This window comes from Plasmodium knowlesi, assembly GCF_000006355.2.
Source record: "Plasmodium knowlesi strain H genome assembly, chromosome: 13".
Lineage (NCBI taxonomy): Eukaryota > Apicomplexa > Aconoidasida > Haemosporida > Plasmodiidae > Plasmodium > Plasmodium knowlesi.
The window spans coordinates 1,666,490-1,691,604 of record NC_011914.2 but is presented as its reverse complement, the minus strand read 5'-3'; the positions used below and the strand labels follow the sequence as shown (position 1 = coordinate 1,691,604).

At 40.3% G+C, this 25,115-nt stretch overlaps 7 protein-coding genes across 7 annotated transcripts; 1 reads left to right on the top strand and 6 right to left on the bottom strand.

Annotated features, from left to right (window-relative positions):
• Positions 1-703: 703 nt before the first annotated feature.
• Positions 704-1,345, bottom strand: PKNH_1338500 (conserved Plasmodium protein, unknown function; the record flags this gene model as incomplete). The annotated part of the gene is made up of 1 exon (XM_002260779.1): positions 704-1,345. The coding sequence occupies one exon, from the start codon at positions 1,343-1,345 to the stop codon at positions 704-706; it is 642 nt and encodes a 213-aa protein (XP_002260815.1).
• Positions 1,346-2,385: 1,040 nt separating this feature from the next.
• Positions 2,386-5,977, bottom strand: PKNH_1338400 (conserved Plasmodium protein, unknown function; the record flags this gene model as incomplete). The annotated part of the gene is made up of 12 exons (XM_002260778.2): positions 2,386-2,734; positions 2,915-2,989; positions 3,100-3,155; positions 3,330-3,401; positions 3,541-3,603; positions 3,748-3,998; positions 4,076-4,106; positions 4,387-4,431; positions 4,603-4,999; positions 5,305-5,454; positions 5,716-5,776; positions 5,962-5,977. The coding sequence occupies 12 exons, from the start codon at positions 5,975-5,977 to the stop codon at positions 2,386-2,388; spliced, it is 1,566 nt and encodes a 521-aa protein (XP_002260814.2).
• Positions 5,978-8,201: 2,224 nt separating this feature from the next.
• Positions 8,202-9,653, top strand: PKNH_1338300 (eukaryotic translation initiation factor 3 subunit H, putative; the record flags this gene model as incomplete). Its single annotated transcript, XM_002260777.1, has 1 exon — positions 8,202-9,653. The coding sequence occupies one exon, from the start codon at positions 8,202-8,204 to the stop codon at positions 9,651-9,653; it is 1,452 nt and encodes a 483-aa protein (XP_002260813.1).
• Positions 9,654-10,271: 618 nt separating this feature from the next.
• On the bottom strand, positions 10,272-12,306 carry PKNH_1338200 (glutathione reductase, putative; the record flags this gene model as incomplete). The annotated part of the gene is made up of 3 exons (XM_002260776.1): positions 10,272-11,672; positions 11,858-11,936; positions 12,101-12,306. 3 exons carry the CDS (start codon positions 12,304-12,306, stop codon positions 10,272-10,274), a joined length of 1,686 nt encoding a protein of 561 aa, XP_002260812.1.
• A 1,199-nt stretch (positions 12,307-13,505) lies between these two features.
• On the bottom strand, positions 13,506-15,344 carry PKNH_1338100 (YTH domain-containing protein 1, putative; the record flags this gene model as incomplete). The annotated part of the gene is made up of 1 exon (XM_002260775.1): positions 13,506-15,344. The coding sequence occupies one exon, from the start codon at positions 15,342-15,344 to the stop codon at positions 13,506-13,508; it is 1,839 nt and encodes a 612-aa protein (XP_002260811.1).
• Positions 15,345-16,677: 1,333 nt separating this feature from the next.
• Positions 16,678-18,286, bottom strand: PKNH_1338000 (splicing factor 3B subunit 4, putative; the record flags this gene model as incomplete). The annotated part of the gene is made up of 3 exons (XM_039113557.1): positions 16,678-17,873; positions 17,991-18,101; positions 18,214-18,286. 3 exons carry the CDS (start codon positions 18,284-18,286, stop codon positions 16,678-16,680), a joined length of 1,380 nt encoding a protein of 459 aa, XP_038969933.1.
• Positions 18,287-20,113: 1,827 nt separating this feature from the next.
• Positions 20,114-24,691, bottom strand: PKNH_1337900 (conserved Plasmodium protein, unknown function; the record flags this gene model as incomplete). The annotated part of the gene is made up of 1 exon (XM_002260773.1): positions 20,114-24,691. One exon carries the CDS (start codon positions 24,689-24,691, stop codon positions 20,114-20,116), a length of 4,578 nt encoding a protein of 1,525 aa, XP_002260809.1.
• Between the last annotated feature and the right edge of the window lie 424 nt (positions 24,692-25,115).

Genomic DNA, 25,115 nt, shown 5'->3' with positions numbered 1-25,115 from the left:
CACACATTTCAATGCAATTTTTCTTTTTCACACTTTACGCCAAACGTTGCAACGTCCTTGTTGGACCTCCTACCCGCACGTTCAGAGAGCAGTTAAAGGAAGTTATATTTTTAACGGATTGTAAGAATGCGTTAAAATTGCATTTACGAAGTGAACAAACACGCAGCTGAGTCTTCAAATATATGAAAAAAAAAAAAAAAAAAAAAAAAAATTCCTTTCTGCTCCTATGCTATTGCACTGGTTTCCAATGCAACGTAAACAAAAACGGAATGAGGTAGTAAATGTAGCGAACCGGACCAGCGGAAAGGAACATGGCAACATCTATACAGTGTGTTCGTTTTGGCTAGCTGCACGAATCGCGTCCACCCTCGCTTCAAGGTGTAGTTTCCAACCTGGAGAAGGTATCCGTTTTGGAGCGTTGTGAAGAGGGGGATTCCTTTAAGGAAGGCGTCTCTTCTGCGCCCCTAGAGTAAATCATTTAAGAATTAAAAGAAGCTGACGATTATGTAAGAGGGCCTCATTCGGCAGGGATGCAAGGCCGTCTACTTTTTCCGTAGCGGGAAGTGTAAGCACATTCCAAAAAGGGGATTAAAGAAGAGTTACGGAAAATCGCATCTCGCAATCCAGACAGGATAAATATACACACAGTGCGAATGCCCACATTGGGAACGTATGCAAGTACCCCCTCTGTGCCCCTCGCCAGTTACAGCCCGGTGATGGAATTTTCCACCTGGTGGTAAAAACGCTGAAACATATTCGCCACTTCCTTCTGAAATAGCAAGGAATTTTTGGCCAGGACGAAAATATCAGTCAAGGCATTATTATTTATCGTCTGCAGAAGGGAGTTAATTTCTTTTTGTATGATTAAGAATTTATTCAAATATGCAATGGATTTATTTTTAATTTTGCTAATTTCTTCAAAGATAGACTTTATGGAATATTCTCTCCGAACATTTAACATTAAAAAGTTTTGCTTCACTTGGTCTGTGAATTCTTTTAAGTGTTGGAAGTTAAAATGTTTGTGCAACAAGTTTTCATTTTTTTTTTTTGCGTTGTTTTCGTCCTTTACTAATTTTATTTGAAAAAGAACATCCCTTTTTATATCTTTCATATATTTTTTTTTTTTGTTACAATTTTCCTTTTTTTGCAATAATTTTTGTGCAAAGCATTTGTTCGCGTGTAGCAATTTTTTGCTGTTTTTTTTTTTGTTCATTTCACTCACATGTGTGTCAAGAAGTTTTATTTCATTTTTTATATTTTCTATGTTGCGTAATTCCTGCTCCTCGAATTTGGCAATATTTTCTTCAAGTTTTTTTATCCTTTCTTCAACTTGGTCCAAGTCCATGTTCGTCTGGGATTTTATCAGTGTTCAATGTTCAGGGTTAACGGCTGGAAAGGACTGTACTATTGGGACTTATTTGAGCATTTGTTTCAGTCAATTTTTTCTTGCATTCGTTTCAGTCAATTTTCTCTTGCATTTGTTTCAGTCAATTTTCTCTTGCATTTGTTAATATGCTGTGATTATATTTGCAAAAGGGAAGGAACGCGGGAAAAAAGGGAACTCCCTCAGATTGGCTGACTCACCGTACTGTTATGTTATACGAATTTGCTTTCCCCGCGCAAGGCGGATTTAAATTCAGCCGATTAGTTCCAAAGGGGAAATTTAAAATGGCGATGGACGTCACTTAACTGTGTGAGTTTTGGGCGCACACCGAAAAGGGGCGCTAAAAGCAAGTTCGAGCTTTTTACCTTTTTAAGGATTGTTCGCTCAGGGGGGTAAAAAAAAAAAAATAAAAATAAATGAATACTGCGCGCGCAAAGGTGAACGTCACAGAGAAGTACACACACGTATGAACACACCCATGAACAATAACACAAACATAAACGTACAAAAGAGTGCCGCTTATACGACAAGGCATGGGGCACGATAAGACAAAAAAAAGAAAAAAAGGATGTGGCCCTTTTCGTGCCTAACACGGTTGTACGACTGAGATGAGGAAATAGCCAAAGAAAGTTGGAACACCTCGATAATTTTTTTTTTTTTTTTTTTTTTTTTTTTTAATATCCTTGGCTGATTTGAGGAAGTAAAGCTGGCTCGGCGAGCTACCTAAACGCACACACACACAAAAAAAGGACCGAAATAGAAACCAAAAAAGAACCAAAAAAGAAACAAAAAAAAAAAAATATAATAATTCGCACAGTGCATCCTCCTCTTTGTAACTGCTAAATTATGGAGAAGTGTTCACATGTGCAGGTACAGATTTTGACGCGGTGCATTATAATCGAGGGAGGATAAATCAGATGTTCCATTGCTTCTTCGCCTAACCGCTCTGTCAGATAACCCTCCCCCCCCTCCCCCTGAAATAAGTCTAGACAGTCTAGCCATCATGTCCTTTTCTGAACATTCATCATATAATCCTTCATGTATGTGTGAACCAACTCATCTGTGATTACCGGATTGTTGGACTTTACCAGGTGAGAGTTTTTTCCATTTTTTCTCTCATCTTTCTCCTTGTTAGGATTAGCAATATCCCCGTGATATTTTCCTGCTTCCCGTTTTTCAGGGAATTTTTGATGGTATTCATGTGGAGATTCATTAAGAGTGACGTGTAGCGGTTGGTATATGTGGGGGAAATTATTCACATTGGCCTCATCAAATTTTTCTATAATTTTAAATTTGTCGCTTTGTATCAGTTGCAGTTCTTTATTGAAGAAGTAGGTGTCCACCATGTTCCTGTGAGGGAGTTTTATTGTTAGCACAAAAGGGGAATAACGAATCGATTAGATGGGGCACCTTCACGTGTGGCACACTGATTGATGTATTCACCACACAGGTGCTGTTACTATGTTCAAATGTACGTTTGTTATGTTTTTTTTTTTTTTTTCATTTTTTTTCCTCCCAGGGGGTCATTACTTCCTTTTCTGCTTGGACAGTTCGTCATTCAGGGTTGAGTTCTCCTTAAGGAGGTTGTTTATCAAATCGTCAAATCTGCACATTTGGGAGGAAGAGAAATATCTATGAAGTGCTTAAACGGAACAATGCAGATGGGGGACAATTCCTCTGTACAGTGGCAAATGTCATTGCGAGGAAAGACTTACTGGTGAACATTCACATCCTCGCGGTAGGCTTTGTTGATGTACTCTCTAAGAGTATCCTAATTTTGAGAGGACAAGGAGGTATAGCGGAAAGGGGGGGGAGGGGAGGTGGGTATAAAGAAATATGAACAAGTATTTTATTGACATGCAAAAATGAGGGTTCATTTTTATATTTATTCGATACATGTGATTGGCAAGAAAAACCGAGGGGGGGGGGAGGCAAAATCACTTACGATTATTCCTATCAAATCCGCGTTTTCCTTTTTCAGCTCATCTATATGATCAGTCAACTTTTTAATTTTGTTCTGCGAAGGGGGATATACACATGTGGTATTAACGCGAGGTGACCATGCGGGATGTAAAAAGCCGAGCTAGTGCAGACACAGCTATAGCAATGTCGATGTCGGTGTTCACGCCGTTTCCCGTTGTTTCTTCTCTCCCCACCTTCAATTGGTCATTGTCGCTCTGTGATTCCAAACACTTTTGGTATAGTTCCTCCAGTTTTTTCTGCACACAAGTGAAGGATTTATAAGGATAAAGAAACAATGTAAGATGGACAGAGGTAAATCCATGGCGATGTAATAGAAATAGGACGAAATATGATTTGATGTAAAGGAAAGACAATTCACCGCACTTTTCTTAAAGACTAACCTCGAATGTAATTAGTTGCTCCCCATTGTGATTAAAGGTATTATTGTTTGGGGAATCCCCCTCATTTGCACACTCCTTCCCCTTTTTGTCGGAATCCTTTCCCACTGTACTTTCCTTCCCATTACAGCTCCCATTGTTGCTTTGGTCCATTCCCTTCATCATCTCCTGCGTCATCCTCTTCCGAAGCAATTTTTTTATTATCATATCTTTGTATTCTATTTCTAGTTTGAGTGGATTGGCTTCTTTTCCATCTGTAAGGAAAATTAGGAGAGTGAAAAGTGGGAAGCCCAACTGAGCTTAAAGAGAAAAATGCAACACGCGATGGTACCTTTGTTGAAGATGCTCTTGTTCAGTAGGCCCTGAAAATTGGACGAACGGGATGAGTGCAGAAGGGAAGGGGTAAAAGTAAAATGAAGAGAATAACAGTACGGAGAAAGAACACACTTAGTGGATTCATCACGTAGGAAAGGTTAAAACACACACATATGCAGATGAGCAGGACAACCTCCCTCAACTCCCCCCCCCCTTAAATATAGTAAACCCATAGTATAAGAAGGTTGAGTTTTTTAAAAATAAGATGATGTTGAAATTTGGAAAAGGTATGAATCATTCACATGTTAAAAAAAAAAAATTTCTAACCGTTCCGAGATTTAAAATTTGAAGGGCGCTTTTCTCGTCAAACTCCTGTAGAGTGTATTATATGTGTGTGTGGAGAGAAGATCATGTATTGACGTATCCCCTGTGTGGGGTGCAGGTTAACAAATCGAACAACCTCATGAACCTGTCGATGAAGGAGAACATCGTGTAGGAGCTCACGTTACAAATATCACTTTCCATCCGAAATGCATAACTCACCTTTGTATTATGCATCTTTAACAATTCCAAATTCTTTTGACTCTCCTGCAGTTGTTCTTGTAGCATTTTGTAGGAGCATTTAAGGCCACTATTTTCCGTAAGCAAATCGGAATATTTGTTCGTTAGAGTTTCATTGTCCTTTTTAAAATCTTCATTTTGTTTTTTTAGTGTAATTATAAACTCATTCGTTTTATCGTTTCTGTATTTTTTTTTATTTTTTAAATGTTTCAGTTCCTCTTCCTGTAGCTTCGACTCCTTCACCAAGACATCATACTTGTTCGATAAAATAAGGAGCTGTTCGCTCATGTTTAGGACCGCTTCATCCTTTTCCTCGGCTTCTTTTCTCGAATTCTCTAACTCGTTTATTTTTTCTTCCAGTGATTTTATGTTTTCCTCTCTGCTCATTTGGTGGGAAGAACGAGGAGGTGAGTAGGAGATATCAGGGCCTATGTGCCCAGATTATTCTGTGCCAGGGGGTCATTGTGAATGAGGCCGCGTGGTTGTTCTTGGTAATTCATAGACATGTGCGGGTTTGCACAAATTCGAGCGAGTCGAAAGGGGTTGCCTTTTACACGTCATCACAACAGTTGTTGTGCCTTTTTGGCACATTTTTTTCGCCTTTTTCTTTTTCTTTTTTCTTTTTCTTTTTCTTTTTCTTTTTCTTTTTTTTTTTTTTTTTTTTTTTTTTTTTTTTCCTCTTACTTCTCCTGCACCTCAGCCTCGTGTCGATTTATTTCGTACTCGAGCTGCAGCTCCAAATCCTTGACTTTTTTTTTTAGCTCCTCGAAGCTAACCTCTTCGCTGACCTCTTCGCTGACCTCTTCGTTGACCTCTTCGCTAACCTCTTCGCTGCTGATATTTCCAAGAGGGGCATGCGTGAAGGGGTACATCGACGTTGGGGGGACAAGTGAAAAAAAAAAAAATAAAATAAATTAATAATAATAATAATAGAATAAAATAAGTGCACATTAAGCGGTCAACAGATTGAATTGTTATTTATGTTTGCATGACAGGATACCAAGTTGTCGACATGTCGCGTTGTGTAAGCACTCAGATATTACACCGCGCAACCGTCGACGAGCCATCCAGGCGTGCACACCCTTAAGTACATACCCCTGCTTTGACGAAGAAAATGCTTCACTGGTCCTCCTTGACAAATCCCTCGGATGTAACTCTACCAAGGGAGGAAGTGAATGACAGCAGCAGTGAGTGTAATGGGGATATGGTCTCACACAAGTGAACAAAGTAGGGCGTGGAGGTATCATCAAGCAATCGCTTTTGTATATACACTGGGGGTGGTGGCTAATGTTGCCGTTGGGTTGACATTCGCACTGCGTCTGCCATCGAGAAAGATTATACCTGCAGACTGCTCCATTGGAGAGGAACTCGAAAAACGCGACGACGTCAGGTTAAACTGCGTGGTACCTCACGTCGACACAATGGTACAAAATACGAAAAAGAAAAACATGTGAGGTGAAATCAAACCACACATGTAGATGAGAGGAAAAAAAAAAAAAAAAAAAAAAAAAAATCACCAAAATTTCACATTGTGTGAACCAAATCCAAACCTTCGGGAAAATTAATTCATGCGTGTCACCTAATGGGGTATTTTCTGTTTCACCATTTTGGCAACTTAACCGTTTCGCAATTTCGCTTCTCCACAAATTTTCCGCTTTACCGATTTAACTTGCCCCTTTTACAACGCTCCCTTTTTCCAATTGTTCATATTTCAAACAGCGGAAAAAAAAAAAAAAAAAAATTGATCATTTCTAAACGGATAGAAAACTAATGTAGATTTCCCAACTTTATGCGAAAAAAGTGGTTAGTTTAAAAAAAAAAAAAAAAAAAAAAAAAAACGGAGAGGAGAAAGTCTAACAAGTGGGGTGTTTTGGCCCAAGAGGGTGGAAAAAAACGCATGCTAATCGTGTGTGAAGGAAGGCCCACCTCGGTATGCGCGCATACGCCCATAAGTGCGTACATACATATGTACGTGCCATCCACCAACTTTACGTGCGTGCGTGCGCAAGGGAAAACAGCTTGCCCCCTCCTCTTTTTGATTTCACAATCCCGTGATTATTTTTTCCTGCACCAAGTATTGCGTCAACGATACGAACTATAAAAGAGGGGCAGCCTTTCCACTGCAGAAGGGAAGCGGCAAAGAAAAGCGGCCAGGCGAAAGACCACGCGGTGCCTGTTTGCCACTTCCGGTGTCACTTGTTCGCACGCCATTTTCTCGGCTAAATTTTCGCATAGCGCGCATTGTATGCTGAACCTGACTGTAACCTGTTTTTTTTTTTTTTCTTTTTTTTTTTTTTTTACTTTATGCCGTTGCGCCCCCTTTTTTTCATTTCGGTTTTCCTTTTCATCTTTTTTTTTTTTCTTATCAGATAATGTTTTCTTCCCATTTCATTCTTACTCTCACTTCATTTTTTTCTTTCGCGCGCGTTCTTACTCCCCAATCATCACTTCACGGAGGGAAAATAAATGTACATAATAAAAATACATATGTATTTATGCGCGGTACGCATTTGCATACATTTCCCTGCGTATTAAGCACAAGCATAAGCAAAAACCACGCGTTTCAGCGTAGGCCATTTTTACCAACATAAGGAGAAAGTAACCCTTCAACTACGAAAAGGAAGAAAAAAAAAGAAAAAAAACGCAGAAGGATATGTAGATACCAAATATAAAATTACATAAAATGAAATACATAAATATGTCGCATTATATATAACGTACACTTTAAAATTTTTTTCTTCCCCCCCCCCCTTCTTTTCATACGATTTTTTTATTGACATGGTTAAATGTAATGTCACAGCGCTGAATACCCTAAATTGACCAACACCCCCAGCGTATTATGTATGTTCACATATACTCCCCATCCTATATTTTGATGGTACATTTTTGCCTAATTTTATTCTTTTGCATTTTCGTTAAATTAGTAACCCAATAACAGAACAGCAATATCAGCCTTGGCCGAGGGTTCATAGAAAGGGAAATTCATCCTCCCACCCCGCGTAAAAAAGAAAAAGAAAAAGAAAAATTTACACCCCTGCTTGGTTCTGCTAAAACAACAATTTTTGCATTACCCTACTGATTTTCGTGGACATCTGACGCGTTGTTACATAGTTTGCCCCTCCTTGTGCTCGCGTAGGGATGTGCCGATGTAGATGCGTATGCACGTAGGGGTTTGCATCAGCATGTGTCATGCTCACCGGAATTAAATTTTCAGCCCATTAATTCATCCTTTTTTTTTTTTTTTTTTTTTTTTTGAGTACAAAAAAATTAAAAGTTTGTTTCGCTACCATTTTCTTGATAAGTTATATTATTGTTCTGTTTTGCTGTGTTGCTTTTAGTTGTATTGCTTTTTTTTTTTTTTTTTTCTAAATTGCAGTTTTGACTATTCTGGGTGCGACATTTGAGTTTTTTTTCCCGTACCTCAAGGAAGAGCAGGAGAAAACACCTTACGCCTCTTCACTTGGCGCGCAGGTACACTTTTGCCGCACTCATAGACAAACGGCATTTTCCCTTCCCTTTTGCAAAATAGCCGGAGTTAGGTAATCGTCTGCACGCACCACTCAGCATCACGTGTCGGCACAATGAAGTACGTACCCCCCCACATGAGGGCCCAAACGGAGGCCAAGGAGAAGAAGGAAGCAGAAGCGGAGAAGCTGGAACAGTTAAAGGAGAAAATCGAAAACGCACAGGAAGAAAAAGACATTGACAGTGATAGCTCGACAGAAGGAGATGACTTTGAAATTGTGCTAAACAGTGTGGTCATCAGTCAGATAGCCAAAAACAAAGATCTGAGAGGAGAGTTGCTAGGATATTACATAAAAAATGGTGAAGAAAAAAAAAAAAAAAAAAAAAAAAAAAAGGGTAAAACTGGAAATAACGAAGAAGGAGAAGATGGAACGGGTAATAAAAGGAAAAATGACGACGAAGACAATGACGATGATGAGGACGATTACGATGATGATGATGATGAGGAGGATGACGACGATGGTAAAAAAAGAAAAGATACAGCAAAGGACAGGAAAAAAAATAAAAAAAACGATCCCAAAAAATTAAACGTTGTAGAAGTTAATCAATCATTTTGTGTGTGCAACATTGAAGATATATGCATAGACAAAATCTCCAAAATCACAAACAAGTATCAGCTTGCAAAACAAAGACAAACCGAATTGCTAAATAATTTAGCCCTATATTTTAATAAAAATAAATATGAAGAAGAGGGAGAAAAATATATAAGTGATGTAAACACATATTATGATGATTATGTTAATATTATGGCAGAATTAAATTTCGATACAACGCCCTTTGGATTTTACATCAACATTTGCGATATCAAAAAGAAAGATGTGTTGGCCACACTCTTGTTGTGTTCCCTAATTAACAAAAACTCCTTTGTCCTTTGCTTTAGTGAAAAATATGGAAAATTAATCTTCTCTGCATATAAAATAGATGTCGATGTGGTTTTTGAAATAAGGAATCAAATAAAAAATGGCACATTTAATCAGTTTAATGATATTTTGAATGTTGAGTTGAAGAAGAAGGAACTGAACAGTAAAACCATTTTGCAGAAAATACCCATTCGCATAAAAAATTCGATTTTAAATTCCCTTTTTTTAAAGGTACTTAAAAATAAAAACAAGAATTTTGTTTCCTCTATGGATTACTTAAATACACAGGAAGTGGATTCTCTGGAGAGCTACATCCACGATACGTGCAAATCTCTTGAGTTGCTAAAAACGGAACAAGACAAAATGATAAAATATAAGAAGGACGTCTTCAAGCAACTGCAGACACAAAAAATTTACCAAGAAAAGAAAAAACTTGAAAAAGAGAAAAATAAAATTGAGCATGAAAATCAAGAAACAAACGAAGAAGATATTAACATGCAGAATATTTTTAAAAATATCCCACAGCCCTCCTTACTTTTCCCCTACGTCTTAACCATGAGCAATAATTTGCTAAATGATAACATCAACAATTTGTGCAGCCATGCCATTGCCAAGTCGTACTTATACTACAAGAATGCCAAACCGTAAGATATAGGGAGACGACACCAATTGGAGGCTTTAACTTTTTAAGGCTCCTTGCCACCTTTCTACTTGTACACCTGGTCGGATTCTGGATGGGCACCCCTTTTGAAAGGGGTCTAACAAATTTGCTCGCCCACATCAGCGATGTGTTCATGCCATGGTTGGAAGGACACCCTTGCACCAGGAAAATGTTTACCACGCATGTATATATAGGAGCCATTTTTTTTTTTTTTTTCTTCTTCTGCACACATTTGTGTATGGCCATTTTTACAGCTTTTTTTTAAATGCCTTTTTAAGCGCGTTTTTAACCCTTTTACGTCGAACGAAAAGGAAAAAAAAAAAAAAAAAAAAAAAAAAAAGAAAAATTTTTTTTTTTAAATATTCCATGTGGAAAGTGGTGTAGCGATGGGCAAAAAAACACTGGCGACTTATTTCGCAGTGGTGCCCTGCTCACAGATTGATCGATTTAACGAGTTAAAAAAAAGATGAGGGGAAGGTTCGCAATGCAAAGAATCTATTAATTATTGGAAGTGCACACAAAATGGTGAACCAAAAAGGTATATCGCACCAGCGAAGCAGCCAAATTGGGAAAGAGGGATGGCCCTTCTTATTACCAGAGGGAACTCACTTCATCCAGGGATGCATGGTGACGAACTCCTCTGCAGCTGTGGGGTGTATAGGTATGGTCTCGTCGAAATCTTTCTTCGTGGCATTCATCTTCAAGGCAACAGCAAATCCTTGTACAATTTCGTCTGCATTGAGTCCGACAATATGAAGGCCCTTAATTAACTCCTCCTTACCAACGCAAACCAACTTGAGGTAAGTTTTCTCCTTCTGTGCAGGGTCCATATCATAAACAGAGAAAAACAAGTTTGTAAATCTGGATTCGTAAATTTTCACATTCTCCTTACCATATATATCAATAGCTTCTTGTTCTGAATATCCGATAGTTCCAATTGGGGGATGAGAAAAGATAACAGAAGGTATCAACTTATAATTGGTTATTCTGGATCTCTTAAGGAACAGTCTATCGGCTAGCAACCTTCCTGCATTAATAGCCACTGGGGTTAACTGCACATTATAATATTGATCGCCAGAGGTGTTCTCCTTCTTCTTTAAGTATACTTCTTCATTGTAAAGTTTCAATAAATTCAAATCTTCAATTTCTTGTTTCTTTTTCACCATACAACAATCGCCCACAGCATAAATATGTTTGACATTTGTCCTTTGATTATCATCTACAATAATATAATTTTTTTCTGTCTTTATATTGAGTGCCTGTAAATTTAGATCCTCTGTATTTGGAGATCTACCAACACAGTAAATCACATAATCGAAGTGTTCATATTTTCTACCATCTGATAAATAAATGGTTAAATTTTTTTCTTTCACTTTTTCAATTTCTTCTACATTAGCATGGGTAATAATATTGATGTTGTTTTTTTTCATATCGTTTTCTAATTCGTTAATAATTGTTTCATCAAATTTTCGGAGGAGTCTATTTCCTCTTGCAAAAATGTACGACTCCATTCCTAACCTTTTAACAACGTTAATGAGTTCCACTGCTATGTAACCGCTACCTACGATTCCTATTCTTTTGGCTTCCTTTATTTTAAAAAAATCATCACTTGAAATAGTATTTTCTATTCCTTTCACATTTGGGAAGATTGGTTTATTACCTACTGCTATGAGAATATTCTTCCCTTCGATCACTTGACCCTCATCATCACCCTCATCATCTTCTTCATAATAATGTTCTTCATCATCCTCCTGATCATCATAATGATGGCCTTGTTGTTTTACCTTTTTTATTAAAACTTTATTTTCGCTTAACAGACTGGCCTTGCCTTCAAAATACTCCACGTTGTCCTTCTTCAAATTTTGCCGATATATATCGTTCAACCTGCGTATGTACTTGTCTCTCCTTTCCACCAAGAGCGGCAGGTTGAAGGAGAACTGTGTATCGAATCCGTAGTGCCTCGAATTTTCTAGGATGTCGTGAATGGACGCAGCATTAAACATTATCTGGTGGGACGGGGAGGAAAAGGAAAACCGAAATGACAAAAAAAAAAGGGCCATGAGAAATGGGGGAAGGATGTATACTACCTAGTAGCACATTTGCTCTCCACTACAGATAAATGCTATCCCCACATTTGGGTAGATCTGAAACAGAGGGAAGATTCATCTCCACCGGTTTTCACAGCCTCTACCTTCTTTGGCACGCAGCCCACATTCACGCAGGTGCCTCCCAAGTAGGATTTTTCCACGAGCGCAACTTTCGCCTTGTTCCTGGAATGTGAGTGTGTGTATAAGTGTGTATATAAGTGTGTGTACAAGTGTGTGCGTGGAAATTTTCATTATGATAAATATGTTGGCGAATATTATAACGTGTATGCAAACGGAAGTGAACCCTTTCGTTTGTTTACGAGGGCTTCGCCTCTGTGAGAACCCACCTGGCTGCTCGCCTAGCCGCGGCCATGCCACCACTTCCGCCTCCAATGACTATGAGGTCGTAAACCATGTTGGGTTTCTTCTTCAGGTACGTGGGGGCGCTCGAGTGCTCCAAGTTGTGGTAGAAGCTGAAGCTCCTTGTTAATTTTATCGACCGGTTCAAAAGGGCGAAAAACAAAAGAAAGTGAAAATAACTGAGTTGGCGCATATTTTGTCAAGGGGGGGGGAGGCAAGTTGCAAAGTTAAGAGGTTAAGCAATTGCCACGTCGACACGTTGCCACGTTGCCACGCTTCTACGTTGCAATTATGAAGTTACACGTGGGTAATGGTGAACAGTTTTCATGTAGGGGTGGAAAATTTCGCACAGGGAGGTACGTACACGCTGTCACGCGAAAAAAAAAAAGGTGTAAAGAGTGACAATACAGTGAACCGGAAAAAAAAAAGTGAGATGCCACACGTAATGGTACATACATTACTATACATAAGGATGAAGTGAAGAACATTAAAAGGAACTGACTTGCGAGGTATGTAGAGAGGTGAAAAAAAAAAAAAAAAAAAAAAAAAAAAGTAAGGGCTTGAAATGGGCAAAGGGGAAAATAATATTATACAAATTTTTTCGTTCAAAATTGCTACAATACCTATTTAAAATTAGCAGGGATCCGAGGGGCGTCGTTTTCATAAGAACACGTTTTCGCTAGCTGGAAAGGGAATTTTTACACGCAAATACATTTCCGTGTAAATGTATAAATGGGTACGTTTGTTCGTCTGCAGGATTTGTGGTAAGGTTTGCTCTCCCTTTCACTTAAGAAGGTAACCTTTTTTTTTTTTTTTTTTTTTCCCTTTATCATTAAAAATTGATAATGGTATACTTATAAGTCCCTAAACAACGACTTGGGAAGTTTTCTCTTCTTTTTCCAAATATCGATTGTTCTCTCATGGAATAAGCAATTTCTTTCCAACTGGCTTCTTATCCCTTCGCTATGTGACGCACAAAAAAAATGGTTGACGTTTTATTGAAAACATTTTTGCAGTAAGAGGACGGGCAAGAGCGGTGCCCGTTTTTTATTTTTTAAACACGCCCCGTCCTATATGAAAACACACCTACTCAGTTGAATTTGTTTCTTATATAGTATCCTTTTTTTTTTTTTTTTTTTTGCTCTGTCGGAAGGAAAATTGCTCTTTTTTGTATTTCCTTTTGTTATTTATTTATTTATTTTTATTTTTATTTTTTATGATAATCCCTACATTTGGAGTAAAGTAATGGGGAATGCGCACGGTTATCACGCGCAAAGATTTATTTCTTTTACTCTTCATAAGGAACAAATTGTTTTTCGCGCGTGTGATGTTACTCTTCCTCGAAGGAAAAGCGCATCGTTGTCGCGTTGTAGTTTGACCGCGGATTGGCTCCTACCCAATGGCTTGTTCCGTGCCATCGATGAAGGTAATCCGTTCGCAGTCGGATTGCTTGTTGAGGCAATATATGCGCATGTCCCAAACGGTGTTGCTGTTGAGCAAACCCTGTTTGTGCAAATTCAGAAAAAAGGCGGCATGGTTTATCCTGCGCTTGTACTCATAAATGGTGCCTGCGAGGAAGTCTTCACTTGGTAAAGCATAGATCCTATTGCATATGATGGAGGCCAAATTTAGAGGCAACTCAGTTCCATCTCTACTTTTTTTCAGAGGCAAATTATCGTTACACGGATTCCTCATATTCCTAAATGCATCAAAATCAATTTTGGCAATTTTTATCCACTGGATGCGAAAATTTCCCCCCAATCTATTTGATATGGGTCCCCATAAATTTTCATACAGATTTTTAATCGGTACAGTTACCATCTTTGCATAACCTTGAAACCCTCCACTTTCATTAACGGAAAAAAGAAATACGATGGTGTAATTTTCCTTAAAGAGGTTGATAAATTTCCTTGTGTTGTTTTTTCCCGTGGCCCATACTCCATACAAAATGGATAAGTACAAGTGGGAAATTTGATTACACTTGATTATAAAAATTTTTATTTTTTCACTTGGGATAATATTATTGTTTATGTCGTATATATTTGGGATGGTCATCACATTTTCTTGGTTCCTCTTCTCAGCGTTTGTACCCACCCTGTTGTTTGTGAATCCCTTTTCGTTGTCTCGACTAGCCATTGTGATTTTATCACCAGGGTGGACATAATCTTCAAAATTGTCAGTACCACCACTCCCCCCCACTTTGGAATGGTAATACCTGGCGTTGCTCTGTGCATTTGAACCATTTGGATAACTCCCACCTCCCTCAGGTCTATCGTTCTGGTCGTCTTTTTGAAGAGATAAACCTCCACCGCGGTATCTCTGCGTATCACTGTTGATTCCCCGTTGGTGTTGCTGTAGGTGCTGATGATCTGAATTCCTCAAAGATGTATCATCTGTCGGAAATATTTCCTTATCGTTTTTTAGATTACTCGATGTTGCAGACAAAGGTGTCTTTTCTTGGTACTTCTCTCCACTAAGGATAATTAAGGCATCCTTCAATTTGTTCATATCTGAGGAAAGCTTTCTTTGGTTGCTATAGAGTTGCCCATACAAACTATGGTTGACTAAAATATTATCCAAATAAAACTTCGGAAGGATACTTATAAGGTTAATGAATTTCCTACTTTTACATTTGTGCACCCTCTTGCAGTTATAACCTAGGTTACAAAAGCCCAACAAATAGTTCACACAAATATTTTTATCATACAATAACTTCAATACATCATCCAGATGCTCATCCTTACTTTCTCCAAAACCTCCTGAGTTGACATTGTCCTGGGTATGTCGAAACATACAAGAACCTCGTACCTTATCAGCGCAGTAATTATTTTTCAGGAAATTTTTACAGGCTGGTATTTTTGCATAAATTAATTGATGTAAATAATTACAAAACAAATTTTTCATGCACATGTTTTTTATATAATGAATACATATGATTGAATGTTTTCCTTTCTTCTGTTGGATATCCACTCTGTCAATCCCCTTGATGGAGAGTAAGCTAGATTGCTCTTCCAATTTTATTTTGACTTGTTTTTCTAGGTGCATAATGTGGGCGTTTTCTCTTGAGTGGACAGCAGTTTGGTGGTTTGAATGAATCCCGTGTGGAGAATCCACATAGACATCGTCTTGGTCTCTCCCCTCACTCTGACATTTCTCCTCCTGCATACTCAGGTAGAGTTGGAAGAGGTTCCTCCTCCCCCTGGTCTTGGATATTTTCTTCCGGGTGATCATTCTACTTGTGAAGGATGGGCTCCTTTGATAAGGAGTTTTCTTTGATAAAGATTTTACTTTGATAAGGAGTTTCCTTTGAGGGGCCTCTCCTTGATGACCTTCCTCCCTTTCTCACCTGCGTGAACCAGTTCGATCAAGCGCCTGGATGGGAGACTACACGCATACAGCGTTGCACCGTAGAAGAACTAAGGAGATACTCACAAATTGCCTTAATGTTCCACGTAGAGTTTTGCTCGCTTGGAGGTTGTTCTCTTCGAGGAATAATTAGAGTGTTATCCACAGTGCATGTCGTGGGTCCATGTACATGGCCCACATTATTGCATGCATGCCTTAGCCTCGCTGCTTACTGTTGCCCATTGCGAACACTAGGCCCTCCTTCGAATGCTACTTCAATTACACCGGGAATGGGCATTGGAAGCGTGCAACGAGAGCAGGGTATATTTTTAGAGGAGCGGAGTTCCTCCACCTTGCGTATTTTTTTTTTTTTTTTTTTTTTTTTTTTCCAATTCAATGTATCATTTGCACAGTTAACTTGGCATATCTCTCATTGACATTTCTCCGCGTGGTGCTTTTTCATTTTAAAAAAAGAAAAAAAATTGTCGTGTTTCCTAGAGCACAATTAGTGTTGCCGCCTGGAAAGAGGACTATTTCGACTCAGGAGGGAAGTAGCGGGGGAAGGATATGGAATTTTGGCCGTGCCTTACACTCTGCCGGGGGTGGGGCGAAACTACCGCTCCACAAGGTAGAAACTATTCCTTAGGGACTGTTTCGTAGAGACTACTCTTTAGGGGCTGTTTGGTAGAGACTACTCGGCAGAGGAAGATGAGCAGGTGGAGCGACAAATCATCAGAATACAACCTAAATCTCTTGTCCCAATCAAAGGAAAGCACGCTCCCGTTATTCTTAAGGAGTCTTTTGATTCAAACATCCTTTTTAAAATTATGTAATAATTCGCTTGGTTAAAAAAAATGAGTAGCAGAATAAATGAACAGAAAAGTAAATAAAATGGAAGTAGTGGAAGTCGTTTAAAAGGGGCAAAATGCGCATATTATATGAAAAAAAGAAAAAAAAAAAAAGAAAAAAAGGGGGAAATGCTCCTTTCCCCTGTAGGCGCATGTGCATTTCAAATGGAGGGGGGGGACAAGGAAAGAGCGCCCCTGGACGTCCCTATCTCTCTTCCAAAGATGGCAGAAAAAAAAAAAAAAAAAAAAAAAAAAAAAAAAAAAAAGTACATTACAAAAACGCAGTGTAAAAGGCACAGTAATAAAATGAGACTGTTCCGTTTGTCTGGTAAAAATATGCACCTCTTCACGTTTCTCCTTGCCTCCTGGGGCTAAGTGCCCGCAACTTCATTTTGCTCATTTGGGCCACTCGGATTCGGTTCCGCAGTTGATGATGCGTTTAAGGAGCCGCTGAGTTGCATGTTGGTCGGGGGCGTGGGAGGTAAATTGGGGGGGAAATTCGGTGGAAAGTTCGGGGGCATGTTGGGTGGAAAATTCGGGGCAAAGGAAGGAGGGAAATTCGGTGGGAAGTTGGGGGGGAAATTGGGGGGCATATTCATCGGCATGTTGAGGGGCATGTTAGGTGGCATGTTCATGGGCATGTTGAGAGGGATATTTGGAGGAGGCATATTTGGGGGTATATTCATGGGTGGCATGTTGAGAGGCATATTTGGAGGAGGCATATTCGGGGGTATATTTATGGGTGGCATGTTGGGGGGCATTCCTGGAGGCATATTCATGGGTGGCATGTTGGGAGGCATACTACCCATCATCCGATTGCCGATTTTCTGTGGCATCATGAACGAGCCATTAGGGCGCATGGCGCTATTGATGTTCATCGGTTGATTGGGAAAACTGGACCCCATGGGGGGCGGCATATTTCCTGGAAAGTACGAATTCATAACAGGCGGCAAGGAATTGCTCGATGGGGGGTTGATAGCATTCGAAGATGTTAAGGGTGGTCGTAGAAATTGATTGTTCTCTCCATTTAATGAACCATTATTCTTACCACGCCTCGTATTAGTTGTATTTTCTCCATTAGATAAATTATGTGGCATTAGATTATTTGAGTTTTCATTTCCTGAAAATAAACTTAGAGCCTTATTAGCCGCAATGAATCTTTCAGCTGCTGTTCCATGCCTCTCCCCTTTAGAATCCTTTTTAAATGCATAGGATATATGAACCTTCTTGTTGCATATAAATTGGTTATTCATATTTTCGATGGCCATATCACTGGATTCGAAGTTATCGTATGAGATAAATCCGTGTCCTCTAGATGTATCATCTTCGTTTCTAATTATCCTGACGGTTACTACTTGCCCAAAGGAGGAGAAAATATCGAAGAGCATTTTCTCATCCACCTCTGCATCTAGGTTTCCTATAAATAGATTCGCTCCTACGTCAAAGGATTTCTTATCTTGAGACGCCTTGTTGCACCGCAGGGGCTTTCCGAATAGTTTCGTCATGTTCAACACCTTCCCTGCGTACTCACACTCGTATTCGTATTCATACTCCACGAAGCCATAACCTGAGGTGTATATGTGTGTATGTGTATGTGTGTGTGATGAAACATAAGTGAGTGAAGTACAAACAGGAGATGTATACAACACGATGCGCGCTTCACCCACAAGGGTACACCTCCTACCTGCATGAAACCCATTGATCTTATCCCGTGGTATGTGTACATTCTTGACGTTACCGCATTGCATAAAAAGCTCGCACAGGATTTCTTCGTCCACTTGGGCGTCTAAGTTGGCTGCAGGCGGGGGTGGGAGAGAGCGGACACAGTGCACACATTAGTATATATATGCGTTAATTGAATACATGAGGAAATGTGAACGGGACAGTTGGCTACCCCGACATCCTACCTATATAGAGTGTCGCTTCATTGTTTCGTTCGTAGATTTGACTAATCTCCTGGCTCTTATGAGGAGCGAACATTATAAGATTTTCCTATTCTACAGTGATACTCATAAATGGACTCTCTTTTTCTTTTATATGGGAAGATTCGTGGGCTTGGACGCTACGTACGCATAGGTGTGGTAAGAAGCGGGAGCGTAAGGTTGCTCAGGGGAGAAAACGTGTGCGTATTAGGTATATGCCCCCACCACAAGTAGATAAAATGCATGTGAGTACACGCGGGGACACCCCAATTGATGATTGGCTATGTATCGGTAAGGTTCATACAAAAACAAAAAAAAAAAAAAAAAAAAAAAAAAGAGGACCAAACGGCAGATTGCGCAAAAGAAGCAGATCGCACAAAGCGGGCTGGTCGCGCAAAAGGTACAAATAGAAGAGAGGGACAATTTAGCCGTTCCCAGAGAAAAAAAAAAAAAAAAAAAAAAAAAACACACAATAAAACAAAATAAAACTTGAAGCCTCAGAAAACAATAACTTCTCCTATTTTTTTTTTTTTTTTTCCTCTTTCGGTTAAAAAAAAAAAAAGAGGAAACTGTACAATATCACTTCGTAAAAAAAAAAGGGGGGCAGGGGTGTTTAAACAATTATTCATTTTTTTTTTTTTTTTTTTTTTTCTTTTTTCACTGGGAGCGCTGGATACGTGCGCATATGCAAACACAAAAAAAAAAAAAAATACCTGTGCTTATTTTATAACCTATATGATAGATATTTGTTAAGGGGGAAAGGGGCATGACATTATATGAGAAGTATTCAGTTACGGTGGATAAAACGAAAGGGCATTTCACTGTCCCACTTTTTCTCTCCTTTTTATTTATTTATTTTCCCCCCTTTAAATAACACTACGCTTCTATACAGTGTGAAGGAACCCTTCCACACTGGTGGAGAAAATTCTAAAGAGGGTTCACAAGTATTCACACGATAGACCCACTACCAGCGCCGAAATTCACGCACAATCGGAGAAAGTGGCAACGGAAGAAGCGGCACACGTGGAGGCAAATACAGCAGAAAAAAAAAAAAAAAAAAAAAGCAAGGGAAAGGGTAAAAGGGTGATGTTGCACAGGTTCGAAAATATTGAACGCCACGAAAACCACCTGCAGCGAAATAACTGAGTTCGGGGGAAATAATACGCTGGTGGGGCGACAAAACAACTATGCACAAAGTAACCAATCACTGCACGTGCGGAAAAGGAGGTCACCGTTGTGCTATAGCCAAACCTCCACGGGAAAATGCGACCTGCCCCTAGAAGAAGCTTAAAAAAATAAAAAATAGTAATAGTAATAGTAATAGTAATTTTATTAACCCCTGAACTGTGTATGTTTTCCCCATTGGAGCCAACTCAAAAGGATAAAAAAGGAAATATTAATCCGAGGGGATACACTCATGTGCACACCCATGTGGTTATGCGCACGAACTCGTTTTGGAGCTCCCGTCTTCGTTTAAACTTCCCACAATGCACACACACACACACACACCTTCTGGACAAAACAGCGAACTCGATGCATTCACCGTTGTAACGTCAAAAAGGAAAGAAAAATATTATTATCAGACGAGCACACAATCTTCCATTTGGGTCAGTGCTTGCTACGTGGGGTGGTTAACTGAATCATCTGTGTGTGATGTATCGTCCCCGGATTAACCACCCAGATGACTAACCTAGAGGTAACCCCGGTGCTTCACTTACGCGGTTCAAGTTGGTAGATGACACATCGTGCAAAAAGAAAAAAGAAAAAAAAAAAAAAAAAAAAAAAAAAAAAAAAAAAAAAAAAAAAAAATGAGGTAGTGTCTATAATTAGGTGAAAGGGGGACAGGGGCATATGCGCATTCATAGATTATACGTTTGGCTCCTCCTCACGGTGCAGGCACAGCGTGCAACACGCGGGACTCCATATCCACCACGCAGATGTCTTTCAGTTCTTCCATTTGTAACAACTCCACCAGCTTTACGCAGTGGAAAACGCTTTCACACAAGCGCTTGTTATAGCTGCTCAGCATTTTGGCCTTCAACGTAGAGATGTTAATGCCCCTCTTGTGTGACTTGAGAATTGCACCCAGATAGAACTTTAACTCGTCCATGGAGGCAATGTAATTTTTTGCATTACCCCCTCGGGTGTTTACTATACCCATCTTCGCATCCTCATACTTCCTACACTGAGAAATAGGCTTTATAAAGTTATTTTCGTAGGCAATGATTTTCCTAGTGGCACTGATGTGAACAATGTGACACAGGTGGCCTAAGTAGAGCCCCTGGAAAAATGGAAGTTTCCTTCTTTGCAGCTCCTTTGCCATGCCATACCTTCCCCCTGTAAATGAATACAATTGGGGATCATCCGAGCTAGCTATTTCGAGCAAATATTTCTCAAATTCATTCCATAACTTCGGATCGTATCTGTCTACTGTATCGTTAATGGAGAAAAAATAATCATCGTCTACTTTTCTGTGTAAAAAATGAACCAAACAGTTGTCATCAGAATGGGGAGCCGAAGAAGAAGAAGCGGAGGAGGATGGATGGTGTTCCTTCACCGTGTACTTATCAGGGAATAGTCCATACGCATTTATGATATTATTTTTTAGCACATCATTGAAGTTATATTCGTCTGCCCTCCCTTTTAAATTGATGACCAGCGGAATTATCCTGTCGGCGTAAAGGGACTCTAGTAAACGCTCCAAGTCCTGCTTATCCTCTTTCGATAGATATGCCTTTAAGGCTGGTACGGATAGTTGATTGCGTGCTTCTATGTACTTCTTCTTTCCCCTCGTGTTGGATATCCCTCGCCTGTCCTGTGATTTCGCTCGATCCATTCGACCGTTTCCGTTTCTATCGTTACTATTTCTATCGATTCCGCTTAGGATGCTGCTGCCGGGAGAGGGGAGGAGGGCGTATCTGCCCCGATGGACCACCTCGCTACCGCCTCCATTCACACGGTTAACGAAGGCGCTGTAAGTGGCGCGCATGGCCGACGAGCCAGAGACAAGGTTCCTATTCCACAAGGAATTATTAGCTCCCTCCTCTTCGAACGCATCCTTTCCTCTTCTGCTCAAAGATGGATCTCCCCTCCTTCCTCCAAATAGGATGCCCTCCCTCTTTTTCCCCTCTCCGATGCCCTTGTCCTTTCCCATAAAATTCCTGTTAGACCAGTTCGACCCCACCTCGTCTACGAAATGCCCCTTTTCAAAGGACCCCACAACACCGCTGAGAGCGTCATTCCCCCGGCCGCTGATACCAAATGTCCCATGCGCCTTCAGATTTGCCAGGTCCCTTTTCAGGAAAGAGGTATCCCCCCCCTTCTGAGACAAGGCATCGAAGCTGTCGTCACTGTGGGCACTTGTGTGGATTTTCATCGAGCTATTTTCCCCGTGTAATGGTAAAACGTAACCATCCGTAGAGGCATCCTGTGCTGTCGTCCCTTCCTGCTCCACCCTAGACACACTACTGAAAGGAAGGTTTCTATTATTCCTTCTACTGAGAAAAAATAAATTTTCGTATATTTTTTTAAGTTGCTCTTCCCTCTCTTCTTCCTTGTTAGCTTTTCTTAGATGTCCACGAATAGCATCTCCCCGTTCGATGGAATAATCCCCCAATTGGGATGAACCCACGTTTGGAGATTTTCTCTCTTCTAGTGTTTTCATCGGGACGTCAGACACAACTGGCCCACCATTCCACCCCCCTTTCATGTCATCCCCATTTGGTCCAGACGCAGAATCATCACTGAGGATACCCTTGTCAAGACTACTACGTTGCCCGACTGTATATCCGCTGATATTGCCGCTGCTATAATTGCTGATGTTGTTAGCCATTATACTGTTCTGTAGGAACAACTTCAGACTGGCCACGTTGCTCTTGTGTGTTCTGTTCTTCACGTGAGCCCTGCCACGATTGAAATTCTTCGCTCTCCATTGATCCTCACGGATTATTTCCAACCCTGCACCTTGAGGTGGAGATTCACCTCTGATGCGATCCACATGTGAATATCCCTCATTATACGTGTCTGTGTGAGCCCTTCCCAGATGCAAATTGACTGTACTGTGATTCTGATCACGGAGGTCCACTTCGCTCAGATGCTCAGTTGGTCTACTGTAATTGTAGTTAATCGTCTCACTCTTAAGGATACCATTTTGTATTTCCGTCTCAGTGGCAATATCAGACTCTCCCCTGACTGGGTTATAGACTAATTCCTTACCCTCCCCAAATGACGAACGACCCGCTTGCATGCTTTCCCTACCGTTAGCGCCCCTTCCCCATTTGCTACGGTTATAGTCATCTATAGCATCCTTAATATATTCACTCAAAAAAACGTCGTCATCTTCGTTGTCTAGAAGAAACCCTATCTTATTCTTCAACGCTTCGAACATTACATTTTTTTTTTTAGTGACTATGGGCGGTGGTGATCCATATGTAGATTGTCCTCTATTTTGGAAACTATCCCGTTCATTATCATGTGAAATAGAAAAGGGTGTAGTCTGATATTTTAAGTAGCTCTTCACTGGTAAGGCCCCACTGTTGATATTCCCCATGGTAATTCCTCTTTCCACTTTGCTCATATTTTCAGCATTGTCCACCCCATTTAACCCCTTTGCATATTTCTCGACCACCTCGTAATTGGCTCGACGTATAAATGCATGATTACCACCACTTTGCTGATCATCCACATGGGAATCTCTCTCTCCCCCATGTGTCACATGCTTGAGAATATCTCCATCGTAGTACGTGGCAGCTTCGTCCCTAACAAACTCTCCCCCTAGGTGCATCCCTATTTCCTGGTTCATGCTATCCACCTTAACATTTTGAGATCCATCATTTAGTAGTTCCAATAAATTATTGTATAGTTCTGATGTGGTACATTTCTTAATATGGGGTGAAACGGAAGGAGTCTTTTCATCCCATTCATCTGTAGGTGCCACGTGGTTAGGCAAAGTGGAGATACTTCTCTTCCTTTCAATATTTCCCTTGTCGAGATTTGTCCCTTTCATGCATGTTTCTCCCTGATCGCTTCGAACCCATTCGGGGATGAAAAAAAAACTTGGGACATTCGAATCGTTGTGCTCATAACCGTGCTTCTTAAACCCCCCCACATTCTTATGATCAAGGTGGGCAATCCCGCCCAGGTCGTGCTTCACTAGGTTATCCTGATTTATGTTGTTACCCATTATTTCGACTGTTCCTTTCCCCGACGGACAAATATTCTCCTCCTTTAATCTTGAACTTTCCAATTTGTAGCCAATGTCTACTTCGTTCCCCCCGTCGCTCTGCACATACGTCCCGATGTCGTGATCGTTCAACATGATGCTATGCTCCGTGGTGGGGAGATCGAAACACACGCTTTTCCCCTTCACGTAGCCATCAACAGGAGGGGAATTTCGCCCTTCCATGTGTCCTTCTCCGTCTGCCCCTTCGACAACACCTCCCTCTTCGCCGCGTTCTCCCATCTCTTGATACCTCCTAATATAGTTACAAACAAACTCCCTATTGCTGCTACTGAGTAGTTGGAACAAATTACTGTTCATCTCTTGTGGATTTTCCCTTTGGACTGTCTCTAACCCGTCCACGTGTCCGTTACTACCTCCCACCTCCGCTAACAGTTGCTCCACATTAACACCGTTGCTTTCCTGCTCCTCTGAACATCTACCTATATTAAATGCTTCCTCCTCCAACTGGTCGAAGTTTTCGCCCGGCTCTATTAGACAACTCCCCCTAACAACATCATCTATGAGAAGATCAACATTCCCCTCGGCCATCTTCCTGCATTCCCCATTTGGAGCATTATATATTTCTTCTTTATCCGTCAACCAGACTCCCGGGTTGCCACTCCTGTTAAAGGTTCCGAAATGGTTGAACAGTGACTTGCTTCCGAATATGTTGTAGTTCTGTTCGTCCACGCTAGTGAGTGCCTTCTTCAACCTCAAGGGGTGTGCGTAGCTTCCACCGCTAAAAGATGCTCCTGCGGAGGCCACTCCCACATCCTGCGCCATCTCTACCTCACCTATTGCTTCTACCAACTGTACATCCCCATTTGGGTAACTCCCACTCTCCATCGTCTCAAACTCGTACGTGTTGTCCAAATCGCATTCAACGTTCAAGCTGTTATTTTCTGTGTGTAAGAGGGAAGTGTTTTCACCATGTTCTCTACTTTTTCTGTGGGTATCCTCCATATTACTATCCTCTTTTGACGATACCGAGTCGTTAGTTTTTGTCCGTTCGAATACTTCCGTTAGGTAACTTTTAATGTAGTCGAAATTCTCTACTTCATCGTTTGGCTCACTGTTTTTTCCTATCCCTGCTTTTTCATTTTCTTTACTCTTACCTTTGATGGCTTCACTAATAGTGTCCACATCCTTTGTCATTTGATGCTTCAGCGGTATAATGGTATTCTGGTTGATCCTTTTAGTTGTCTTCTTCATCCTCGTTGGATGCTTTTCCAAATAATTCATAGAGCGAATAACCCACGGGTCGGTATTACTTCTCCTACTCAGGTAGCCCCTCTGCCGTTCTTCTCTAGATGTAACTAACTTAGATGTATTTTTATAATATACCGTGTGTATTCTCTTCCTCGGAGTCACACACTTATTTTTATGAGTGGGATAATCTCCCTCTCTACTTCGATTCTCACAATATGATACGATATGACAAGAACGAAACAACTGAATAGTGCAGATGACTGGCTGCTCAAATTATGCACCACTCTCATTACCCCAGGCACAACTACGAGGATCTTTTCTCCTTTATAATTTGTGTATATGTGCGTGTAATATTTAAAAGAATCCCGGCGCACTATGCATGAGCGCACTTATCGCCTTAACATATATAAGGGAAAAAAAAAAAAAAAAAAAAAAAAAAACATGGACAACTTCGCTT